Raw genomic sequence first — 12,979 nt, 5'->3', positions numbered from 1 at the left:
GAGGAGCAGAGACCCATTCAGGTTGCTGACACGCGGGAGTTTATTGTAGGTGTAACTAAAGCACCTTCTCCTGACCACCCAGGCAAGGTGTCCTGACATTCCTGTTTAGCCCCAGGGTGTGTCTAGCTTTCTCCGTGGGGTTACATGTTTCTAGGAGAGTTACTGGAGAGGTATTTTCAGTACCAGGAAAACATGGAAAATTGGGGAAAATAACAAACAGCTTCACCAACCAGGTCCCATGGACACCCTGAGGAACCAGAGGTTCAGGCGCTAATGAGATTTTCCTGCTGCCTCCTCATCAGCAGGCAGCTCTGCTCTCTACTTTCCTGCTCTACCTCTAAAAACAACAATATATCATTCGTTTTATTTTGCATCAAAGGCAATTTTCCAGGCTGTTGAGGATTTTAGGGAGCATTAGGGGCTGCATCTATTATTAATACCTTTTAAACACTTCTCCCCAGATTTATAAGATTTGCACTTACGATATTTTTCAGAGCAGTTCTTTATTTCAGAAGAATCGAGCAGATAGAGTTCCCAGCCCAGCCCCACCATCTTGCTTCCCTGTTAATAAACACCTTACATTGTATGGTACATTCGTTACAATTAATAAGCCAATATTGATATATTATTAGCAACCAAAGTCCATCGTTTATTCCGATTCTCTTAGTTTTTTTTTTAAACCTAGTATCTCTTTTCTGTTCCAGGACCCCATCCAGGATACCACAGGACATTTAGTTGTTCTGTCTCTTTGGGTTCCTATTGATTGTGACGGACCAAGCCTGTCCAATCCTCTGCCCACGGGCCACATGTGGCCCAAGACAGCTTGGAATGTGGCCCAACACAAATTCGTAAACTCTCTTAAAACATTATGAGATTGATGCACGGACCTTTTTTATTTTTTAGCTCACCAGCTATCCTGAGTGTTAGCATATTTTATGTGTGGCCCAAGACAATTCCTCTTCTTCCAGTGTGGCCCAGGGAAGCCAAAAGATTGGACACCCCGTGACAGACTTTCCTTTTTTCTGATGACCTTGACACTTTCGAGGAGTGCTAGGGAGGTGTATTGTAGGATGCTCCTCTCCTGGAATTTGTTTGATCATTTTTACATGACTGGACACGGGTTATAGATTTTGGGGAGGAAGGTCACAGAATGAAAGTGCCATATCAAGGGGACACTCTAGCAACATGAATTATGTTTTTTGTTTCTTTTTTTGAGATGGAGTCTCACTCTGTCACCCAGGTTGGAGTGCAGTGGCACGAACTTGGCTCATTGAAATCTCTGCCTCCCAGGTTCAAGCGAGTCTTGAACCTGCCTCAATCTCCCAAGTAGCTTTAATTATAGGTGTGTGCCACCACTCGGGGCTAATTTTTTAATTTTTAGTAGAGACGGGGTTTCACTATGTTGGCCAGGCTAGCTAGTCTCGAACTCCTGGCCTCAAGTGGGCTGCTTGCCTCAGCCTCCCAAAGTGCTGGGATGACAGGCATGAGCCACTGTGCCTGGCCCATTTATGACTGTTGATGAGGACCTCGATCACCTGAATGGTGCAGGTGATTGGAATGTTACTCTTTTTTTCCTTTTTTCCATCCTGTACTCTTGAGCAGAAAGTGACTATGTGTAGCCCACACTTAGGAGTGGGGAGCTATGCTTTATCTCTCTCAGTGTGCAGCATCTACATACATTATTTGGAATTCTTCTGCCTGGAAGGTTTGTTTCTTCTCCATTTATTAATTTATTCAACAATTTATTTATGTCAGTATGGGATCATGAACAGCTGTAGTATGCTTTGGGTTATAATTAAATATCACTTTATTTATTCCTTGCTGTCATTGTTCCAGCATTGGCCATTAGAAGCCTTGCAGTTGTCTCTGCGCCCCTCTGACATAGCTCCATCAATGGTGGGGGTGTGTGGGGGTGGGGGGGACACTTGAGTGCTTCCTTACTTCCTGTCACTACGAGAAGCTCCAGGCTCATCTTGCATGTTTCCTGCCCCAGCCTTAGAATCAGCCGTCTTTCCAAGGAGCTCTGATTCCTTTGATTGGAAACCAAGATCTGGACTCTACGTGTGCTCAGTGCTACTGAGTGGCAGAACCACTTGTTGAACCTAAATGGGTCTGACTCCAAGTCTTGAGACGTTTCCATCCTGAAAGCGTTCTACCTCAGGTCCTCAAGTAATCTCACCACACAGGGAGGTCTAGGGCGTGTCTGCATCCTGTTGTTGGAGATTTTGAACCAGAGGAAGGGGTCACTCCAGCAGAGGGGGGGAGGTCACAGGATGACCTGGGCTTCCCCCTATGCTGTCCTCTCCTGGTTCTTTCCCTAGTGCACAGGAGATAAAGACACACAGCATTTGAGCTATAGTCAGGTCTGTGGCTGGTGAGCCCCAGACTTTACAGTGCAGTGGAAAGGGGGTGTTTGTCCTGTTGGAAGAGCAGATTCTAGGGCCCACCCCCAGAGGTTTGGATTCAGTGGGCTGGGTGGGACCAAGGTGGTCTGCAGGATAATTCAGATTGAGGTCTCTGCACATCACATCCTGAGAAACGCTGACTTAGGCCCTCCGGTTTTCAGTCTTGGCTCCTCCTGGGCCTCTGCATACATTTGTGGCAGACCTAGAGATGATATCGTCAGGTCAGTGTATGCAGGAGCAGGCATTGGAGATGAGCCAGAGGGCAGGAGGTGGGCCTTGGCTGTGACCATGAAGAGGGAGAAGGGAGAAGGTTAGAGGTATCCAGAACCCAGGAACTGGGGTTACGCAGCTCTCAGATTATACTCCATGCTCATCCGAACTGCGACTTCAGATACAGCAGCATCAGATGGGAGACATGCTGGGAGCGCATAATGCTCGCTGCTTCCCGTGCATGTGCCTCACTCACTTCTGTGAACTTCCTCAAAGTCAGTTTTATCATCTACATTTTATGGAATTGAAAACTGAGGAGACCTAACACCGTTTTTAAAAATTATCCTAAGGCCAGGCACGGTGGCTCGCGCCTGTAATCCCAGCACTCTGGGAGGTCAAGGCACTTGAGGTAAGGAGTTTGAGACAAGCCTGGCCAATGTGGTGAAACCCCGTCTCTACTAAAAATACAAAAATTAGCCAGGCGTGGTGGCACATGCCTGCAATCCCAGCTACTCGGGAGGCTAAGGCAGGAGAATCGCTCGAACCTGGGAGGCGGAGGTTGCAGTGAGCCAATATTGTGCCACTGCACTCCAGCCTGGGCCACAGAGTGAGACTCTGTCTCAGAATAATAATAATAATAATAACAATATAAAAATAAATAAAATTACCCTAAGGTCACTAGCTAGGACTGAGAGTCTGTTTAACTTTAAAGCTCCAAGACCTTTCTTTCCTTTATTATTTTAATTACACAATTAATACATCAATACAGTTTCTAAAAAAAAAATCCAACACTCCAAGCACAGCAGTCTCCCCCTAACCTCAAAAGCCTCCTCAGAAGTAACCTGATATCAGTGGGCTGTGCAGATTCTTGTAGTCTTCTTTGCCTTTATATATGGAAATAACTTTTACGTTTGTTTTCACATAAGTGGAATTATGCTGACTGTATTATATGACTTGCTTTCTTCACATGATAGTAACTCCTGAGTGTTTCTCTATCAGCCACACAAATCTCCTTTATATTGGTAATATTCATCTTTAACCCAGAGACAAGATGAATGTTCAAAAACTGTAATCCAAACTCAGTTCTAAAAATGGGTGTGTGTTCAAACAAGAGCTGCTCAGCTGAGGCGGTTTTGCTGCTGAGGGGATTTGAGCAATGTCTGGGGACATGTGTGGTTGTCACAACTTGTGAGGGGGCTCCTGGCATTGAGGGGGTAGAAGGCGGGAAGGCACAGGTCAGGCCCCTGCAACAAGGAATTGTCAGGCCCAAAATGTCAATGGTGGCAGCACTGAGAAAATGTGATTGGTTTAAACCTACTTATCTTAATTGTGTTTCAACCGTCTTATTAAGGGGCTTGGTCAATATGTGTTTTATCAACACCAACCTTTACATAAATGAGTGCATACTTGGGAGCAGAGGTGGGAACATTGCCCTTGAGCTCAGGAGCTCCAGAGCAGCCTGGGCAACATACTGAGAGCCCATCTCCTAAAAAAACAAAAACATTAAAAGAGTGCGGAATAATAAGTCCATTTTAAACATATGGTAAGATTTCAGATTTTCTGAGGAAAAAATTAATTAGACTTGGCTTCTTCTCTTATTTGAAATTAGCAATACTTTTATACATCTCAAAGTGTGGTTTATGAAAGACGCAAAATTGTCAATGACTACTTGTTGAATTTTGCTTCCTAACCATGTAATGGGGACAAGTGTTTCCGAAAACATGTTTTATATGGTTAGTTTTCCTGCAGATGGGAATTGTTCGCTGAATTATACTTTGTCCACTTAGGCTTAGGTAGATATGGATTCTGTGAAACTGGAAATCATTGAATGGTTTAAATACTGGATTAAAAGAAAAGGAACTATGGTAATTGCAGATCTGTTAGATGGAATCTGTCGTGCCCTAATAAGAGTGATAAGGAAGACCATTAACTGTTGGAAGCAAGTTGTTGGGTTCAAGGTTGGGAATTGGGCATGATTTGTTTCCTGTGTCACTGCTTAGGTTAATTTACTCAGACTGCCATTTTTGTGTTGGAAGGAAATAAGGTCTAGGCCCTAAGCTTAGACTGTCTTCATGCCTAAAGAAGTCCAACCATTCATTATTACTTCGCTAAAGGATGCATGATCACAAATATTTGTAATGAAGATAGTGACTCCTTTTTTCTCAAAATAATTTTAAATTAACTTAAACATGCCTGATTTTCAGAAAGAAAGTATTAAAAGTAAAACCATACCTTTAATTTAGGACTGACTTCTGCATTTCAACTGTAGATTATTCTAGTATGAAGAGTGCTATTTGCATGTTGGAATATCTTTTAATTCTTAATTTGTAAGTTACAAAGAAATAGGAGACTGAAATACTTTTTATCTTACAAAATTCCAAACACCTTTTCAAGCAATTTATATCTTATTTCTGTAATAGTTTTATCACCAGCCAATGGGTATGCACTGTATGTCATAATATGGAAAGAAATTCTTTATCATTTCAGATATTAAGGATTTCAGATTTTAAGAGTTATCAGTGAAACCATGTTACAAGAATATTTCCTTCCTGAGACATCTCAGTATTATAGGTGGCTTCAGACTAACAGGCACAGAATACGATAGTGGGAAGCATCTGATTCGCTTTACTCTACTTGGTACCTTTAGGACGTTCAGCCAGAGGTGATTGGAGGGATTTGCACGTCTACCACTCGTGTGTGTATCTGTGAACCATATCTCCTTTAGTGCCTGCTTTTGAACGTTATATAAACAGAATGATGCTGCCTGTTTATTTCTATAATTTTCTTCTTTTCCTTAGCATGTGCTGTTCTTGGCAGCTTGCTTCTCCATGTGAATTTTGGAAAAGCTTCTGAAGTTCCCTTTAGTAAACACCAAGAGAACTATTGCTGGGTCGTATCGTAGTTGCATGTTCAGTTCTCTAAGGCACTACCAATCTGTTTTCTTTTCTTTTCTTTTTTGTTTTTTTTTTGAGACAGGGTCTCACTCTGTCACCTAGGCTGAAGTGCAGTGGTGTGATCATGGCTCACTGCAGCTTTGACCTTCCTGGGATCAGGTGATCCTCTCAGCTCAGCCTCCCGAGTAGCTAGGACTATAGGCATGCACCACCACGCCCATTTAATTTATTGTATTTTTAGTAGAGACCATGGATTTCGCCATGCTTCCCAGGCTAGTCTTGAACTCCTGGGGTCAAGTGATCCTCCCTCCTCGGCCTCCAAGTGCTGGGATTACAGGTATGAGCCACTGCATCCAGCCCAACCTGTTTTCTAGAGTGACTGTTTTATAGTTTTAAAGTCCCTCATCCATTTTGAGCTATGTTTTTGGTGTAATTTATGTGGTTTAGGTCAATGTCCAGTTACTCCAGCACCATTTGTTGAAATTGTGTAAAAAATTAGATGAGCATTTTTTTGTTGCTCTATTTCTGGGTTCTCTATTCTGCTCCAATCATCTTTGCATCCATGCCTCTGCCAATATAATATGGTCTAATGACTACAGCTATTATTGTAAGCCTTAAGGAAAAAATAAAACAGTCCCTATTTTCAGATGGCAAAATGGTTTACACAGAAAACCCCAAGGTATCTCCAAAAAAGAGCTCCTAGAACTGGTAAGTGAGTTCAGCAAGGTTGCTGGATTCAAGAGTAATACACAAATGTCAATCACATTTTGCATATTAACGATGAACATATGGAAAGCAAAATTTAAAACACAATGTCATTTATAATTAATTGCTCCAAATAAAATGAAATGCCTAGAATATACACTTAATAAAACATGAATAGAATTTGTATGTTGAAAATTACAAAATGCTGACGAAAGAAATCAAAGAAGAAATAAATAAATGGAGAGACATACTGTACTTATGAATTGGAAGATTCAGTATAGTAAAGATGTCATTTCTCCCCAACTTGATAATAGTTGTAATGAAATTGAATTAATGAATCAAATAGAGTGATTTCTCCCACTTTCTTCTTCTTCATCCAAATTGTTTTAGCTATTCTTGGGCCTGCGCTTTTTTTCATATAAATTTTACAATAAACTTAACTTTGTCTATAAAAAAACCTTGTTGGGATTTTGATAGGAATTTCATTACATCTGTAGATCAATTTGGGAAGAAATGACATGCTTACTATACTGAATCTTCCAATTCATGAATTAGTATGTCTCTCCATTTATATAGGTCATTTATTATAGGTTGATTATAGGTATATAGGTTGATTTCTTTTGTCAGCATTTTTTTATTTTGTTGTGTTATGTCCATGGGTTTTAGTTGTAAAGGGGAGGACCTGGGGGAAAAGGAGCTACTTCATCTTGGTGGAATTGGAAGTCCTATTACAGTTGTCTCCTCTTATCCATGCTTTTGCTTGGAAAGTTAGTTTCAGTTACTTGTGGTCAACAGTGGTCTGAAAATATTAAATGGAAAATTCCATAAATAAAGAATTCATAAGTTTTAAATTTTGCACTGTTCTGAGTAGCATGATAAAATCTTGCCCCTTTCTGCTCCATCCCACCCAGGACGTGAATCATTTATTTATCCAGCATATCTACTCAGCATATGCTGCCTGACCGCTAGTTACTTGGTAGTCCTCTTGGTTATCAGACCAAAAAACCAGTATATATAGCGTTTGGTACTATGTGTGGTTTCAGGCATCCTCTGGGGGTCTTGGAATGTATCTCTTGCAGGTAAGGAGGACTACTCTATTGGCTTTTGAACTCTTCAAGGTCAGAGATTTTGTCTGCTTTTTTTCTGCAACATGAAGTCTAGCATGCTGTCTGTCACAGTAGATGGTTTAATACATGTCGGATTAATAAACAAGTAATTGATATTTGTTGAGAAAATAATTTTGTGTTGGATGCAGAGAATATGTATGAGGTATTTTTTCTACCCTTAGAGAACAAACTATATGACTGTGAAAACTTAATGTGAAACTTACACGTTTAGTTTTGTGTAATGTGGTTTTGTTTAGTGGGTATTAGAATGAAATTTGAAATCCAGTGGTCCTGGATATGAATCTGGCCTCCATTAATTTACTAGCTATATGACCTTGGGAAAGTTCCTTAACTTCTCTGACACTAGGATTTTCTCATTTAAAAAATTGGGTGCTGGCTGTAGTCACCTGTCAGGGTTTTTATAAGGTTAAACGGTATAATACATGAAAAGTACTTGACTCTGTGCTTGACATGTAGGAAGCCCTCAAAACTGGTAGTGACTAAAGAAAATGATAAGCAGCATTACAGCACAGGTAAGTGATAACTGGGTTACACAAAGTATAACAGGAACGCCTATGGAAACCTAAAGTTGTAGGGAAAGACTTTATGGAGGAAGCAGGACTTGATCTAGCCCTTAAAAAAGAACAACGCTAGCCAGGCACAGTGGCTCATGCCTGTAATCCCAGCACTCTGGGAGGCCGAGGTGGGCGGATCACCTGAGGTCGGGCGTTCGAGACCAGCCTGACCAACATGGAGAAACCCTGTCTCTACTAAAAATACAAAATCAGCCGGGTACAGTGGCACATGCCTGTAATCCCAGCTACTCGGGAGGCTGAGGCAGGAGAATCGCTTGAAACCAGGAGGTGGAGGTTGTGGTGAGTCGAGATCGTGCCATTGCACTCCAACCTGGGCAACAAGAGTGAAACTCCATCTCAAAAAAAAACAAAACAAAACAAAAAAACAAAACAACAATGCTTAGACAAGCTTCGAGGTGAGAGTGAGTGAACATGGTTATGGCATTCCAAAGAGACAAGACATAATGGGCTATGGTGAGGAAGCTGCAATGTGTATGGCAGGCTCGCAAAACAAAAAGATTACTTGGATGATCCAAGAAATCTTGTACAGAAGTAATAGCAATAAGGTAGACTAGATGTCCTGAAAATCATTCCTCTACAAAATCCCTAAAAATGCTTATTTTTTAAAGACTTTATAGTTACATTTTCAAAAAGTAAGGGAAATCCTCAAATTCCAAAAAAGTACTTAAAAGCATGAATTCAAGCATCAGAGTTAAACTACATAGCAGACCAAATAAGCCTAAGCGACATTTATAGACCATTTCACCCAAATGCTGCAGAATACACGTTATTTTCATCAGGACATGGAACATTCTCCAGAACAGACCATATCTTAGGCCATGTGACAAGTCTCAACAGATTTTTTAAAAATATAAATCATATCAAGTGTCTTTTCTAACAAAAATGGAATAAAACTAGAAATCAGTAGCAAGAAGAACCTTGAAAACCACAAAACACATGGAAACTAAACAACATGCTCTTGAACAACCCATGGGTGAGAAAAGAAATAAAGAAGAAGATTAAAAAATTTATTGAACTACATCACAAAGGAAATACAACATACCAAATCTATTGAATATAGCAAAAGCAGTACTAAGAGGGAAGTTTATAGCAATAAATATCTATATCAAAAAAGTAGAAAGACTTTAAATAAACAACCTAAAATGTGCCATAAGGAACTAGAAAAAAAGAAAAAAACCAAACCCTAAATTAGTAGAAGGAAATAAATAATAAAGATCAGAGCAGAAATATATGAAACTGAGACTTAAAAATACAGATCAATAAAATGAAAAGTTGGTTTTTTGAAAAAATAAACAAAATCAACAAACCCTTAGCTAGATTAAGAAAAAAAGAGAGAAGACCCAAATAAAATTAGAAACAAAGAAGGAGACACAACTGAGACCACAGAAATAGAATCATTAGAGACTGTTATGAACAACTACATGCCAACAAATTTTTAAAAATTCTAGGGAATTTAGAAAAATGGATAAATTCCTGGACACATACAACTTACCAAAATTGAACAATGAAGAAATAGAAAACCTCCACAAACCAATAATGAATCAGGAGATCAAAGCCGTAATAAAATGTCTCTCATCAAAGAAAAGCCCAGGACCTGATGACTTTAGTGCTGAATTCTAAACCAAACTCTAACCAAACTCCTAAAAAAAAAAAAAAAAAAAAAAAAAATTGGACAGGAGGGAATAACTGCAAACTCACTCTGTAAGGCCAACATTACCCTGATACCAAAACCAGACCAAAAAAGAAAACTACAAGCCAATATCACTGATGAACATGGTTGGGAAATCCTCAACAAAATACTAGTAAACTGAATTCAACAACTCGTTAAAAAGATCACTGAGGCTGGGTGCGATGGCTCACGCCTGTAACCCCAGCACTTTGGGAGGCTGAGGCAGATGGATCATGAGGTCAGGAGATCAAGACCATCCTTGCCAACATGGTAAAACCCCATCTCTACTTAAAAAATACAAAAATTAGCTGGGCGTGGTGGCAGTGGGCCTGTAGTCCCAGCTACTCAGGAGGCCGAGGCAGGAGAATCACTTGAATTGGGGAAGCATAGGTTGCAGTGAGCCTAGATCGCGCCACTGCACGATCTGCCTGGCAACAGAGACAGACTCCGTCTAAAAAAAAAAAAAAATCAGTAGCATCTATATACACCAATAGCAAAGAATATGACAGAGAAATCAAGAAGATAATCCCATTTATAATAGACACACACACACACATACACACACACAAGGAATAACTTTAACCAAGGAGGTGAAATTTCTCTGTAAGTAAGGAAAATGACAAAAACTGATGAAAGAAATTGGAGAGGACACAAACAAATGGAAAGACATCCATGCTCATGGATCAGAAGAATTAATATTGACAATTCTACCCAAAGAGATGTACAGATTCAATGTAATTCCTATCAAAATGCCAATGACATTCTTCACAGAAATAGAAGAAACAGTCGTAAAATTTATAAAAAACCACAAAAGATCCTGAATAGCCAAAGCAATCCTGGGCAAAAAGAACAAAGGAAGCATCACACTACCTGACTTCAAAACGTACTACAAAGCTATAATAACCAAAACAGCATGGTATTGGCATAAAAAACAGACATATAGACCAGTGGAACTGAATAGAGAACCCAGAGATAAATCCATGCACTTACAGCAAACTCATTTTCAACAAAGTTACCAAGAACATACAATGGGAAAGGACAGTCTCTTAAATGGCACTGGGGAAATTGGATATTCATATGTAGAAGAATGAAACTAGATCCTTATTTCTCACCATATACAAAAATCAAATCAAAATGAATTAAAGATTTAAATCTCAGATCTGAAACTATGGAACTACTATAAGAAAACCTTAGGGAAATGTTCGAGGACTTTGGTCTGGGCAAAGATTTTTTTGTGTAAGACCTCAGAAGCATAGGCAACCAAAGCAAAAATAGAAAAATGGGAGTATAGCAAGCTAAAAGTCCCCTGCACAGGAAATGAAACAATCAAGAAAGTGAAGAGACAACCCATAGAATGGCAGAAAATATTTGCAAACAATCCATCTGACAAGGGATTAATCACCAGAGTATATAAGCAGTTCAAACAACTCAATAGCAAAAAAACAAACAAACAAAAAAAAACAACCTGATTTATTAAATGGGCAAAAGATCTGAATAGGCATTTCTTAAAATAAGACATACAAATAGACAGCAAGTATATGAAAAATGCTCATTATTACTAATCATCAGAAAATGCAAGTCAAACCCACAATGAGAGATCACCTTACCTCCGTTAAAATGGCTTTTATCAAAAGGGCAGGGAATAACAGATGCTGGTGAGGATGCAGAGAAAGGCGAACCTTTGTACCCTGTTGGTGGGAATATAAGATAGTACAGCCATTATGAAAAACAGTATGGAGGTTTTTCAAAAAACTAAAACTAGAACTACCATATGATCCAGCAATCCCACTGCTAACTATCTACCCAAAGGAAAGGAAATCATGCATCAAAGGGATACCTGCACCCCGACGTTTACTGCAGCACTATTCACGAAACCCAAGATGTGGAATCAACCTAAGTGTCCACCAACAGATACATGGATAAAGAAAATGTGGTATATATACAATATGGAATATTATTCTGCCATAGAAAAGAATAAAATACTGTCATTTGCAGCAACATGGATGGAACTGGAGGTCATTATGTTAAATGAAATAAGTCAGACACAGAATGGCAAATGCCACATGTTCTCACTCATATGTGGGTGCTAAGAAAGTGGGTCTTGGCCAGGCATGGCGGCTCACGCCTGTAATCCCAGCACTTTGGGAGGCCAAGGCAGGTGAATCACCTGAGGTCAGGAGTTTGAGACCAGCCTGGCCAACATGGTGAAACCCTCTCTCTACTAAAAATACAAAAATTAGCTGGGCATGGTGGCTCACGGCTATAATCCCAGCTACTTGGGAGGCTGAGGCAGGAGAATTGCTTGAGCCAGGAAGCAGAGGTTGCACTGAACCAAGATCACACCACTGCACTCCAGCCTGGGCCACAGAGTAAGACTCCGTCTCAAAAAAAAAAAAAAAAAAAGAAAGTGGATTTCATGGAGTGCCTATTCAATATACTCTCATAGAGTAGATTAGTGGTTACCTGAGGCCAGGAAGAGGCAGTGGTGGTGAATGAAGGTTAATTAATGGGTACAAACATGCAGTTTGATAGAAGAAATAAGACCTACTGTTTGCTAGATCAGGAGGGTGACTATAGTTTACCATAATCTAGTGTATATTTCAAAGTAGCTAGAAGAGAATAACTCAAATGTTTCTAGCTCCAAGAAAAGACAAATATTTAAGGTGATGGATATCCTAATTACATGGATTTGCTCTTTACAAATTGTATGAATGTTTCAAATTGTCACATGTATCCCCAAAATATGTACATCTATTGTGTACTAAATAAATTTTTTTTAAATCATGAATTCAGTGATGAGCACTGAAGCCAGCTGCTGCTCTGTGGGCCTTTATCCCTCCCTGATTGCCTGTGGAGTTGGTTTTTTGTCTTGCTCTGTTGCCCAGACTGGAGTACATTGGCACAATCACAGCTCATTGCAGCCTCGACTTCCTGGGCTCAAGAGATTCTCCTGCCTCAGCCTCCCAAGTAGCTTGGACTATAGATGTGCACCACCACACCTGGCTAATTTTTGTATTTTTTGTAGAGACGAGGTTTCACTCTTTTGCCCAGGCTGGTCTTGAACTCCTGGGCTCAAGCTATCTGCCTGCCTCAGCCCCCACAAAGTGCTGGGATTACAGGCATGAGCCACTGCGCCTGGCCTGAGTGTTGGTTTTAAAGGGTTGCACAGGGTGACAGGGGAGAAGAGAAGTCACATTGGGGATCTCTCCCACCATAAACCTAAGTCCTGTATAACACACCTTCAATGTGTGACCTAGACAAACATATGACCCTCAAAGGGGCATTGGAAGAAAAGTTGTCCTCTTTTGGCTTTTACACAGGAAAAAATAAAAAGTCCCTGAAATTTGTAACCACAGGGCAGGCCCTTATGAATTGCTTGAACTTGGGAAGCGGA

General features: G+C 40.2%; 1 protein-coding gene across 1 annotated transcript in view; it reads right to left on the bottom strand.

Moving 5' to 3' along the window:
- Positions 1-763: 763 nt before the first annotated feature.
- Positions 764-12,979, bottom strand: part of LOC129398674 (uncharacterized) — a 46,614-nt gene continuing 34,398 nt past the window's right edge. The window contains exons 5-6 of the mRNA XM_055117103.2: positions 11,193-11,273; positions 764-2,607 (exon numbers count right to left, since the gene is read on the bottom strand). Of these exons, the coding sequence (XP_054973078.1) occupies positions 2,563-2,607; positions 11,193-11,273 (126 nt within the window). The 3' untranslated portion in view covers positions 764-2,562. The remainder of the gene's footprint in view (positions 2,608-11,192; positions 11,274-12,979) is intronic.

This window comes from Pan paniscus, chromosome 11 (genome assembly GCF_029289425.2).
Source record: "Pan paniscus chromosome 11, NHGRI_mPanPan1-v2.0_pri, whole genome shotgun sequence".
Lineage (NCBI taxonomy): Eukaryota > Metazoa > Chordata > Mammalia > Primates > Hominidae > Pan > Pan paniscus.
This window is presented reverse-complemented; position numbering and strand designations above follow the sequence as displayed.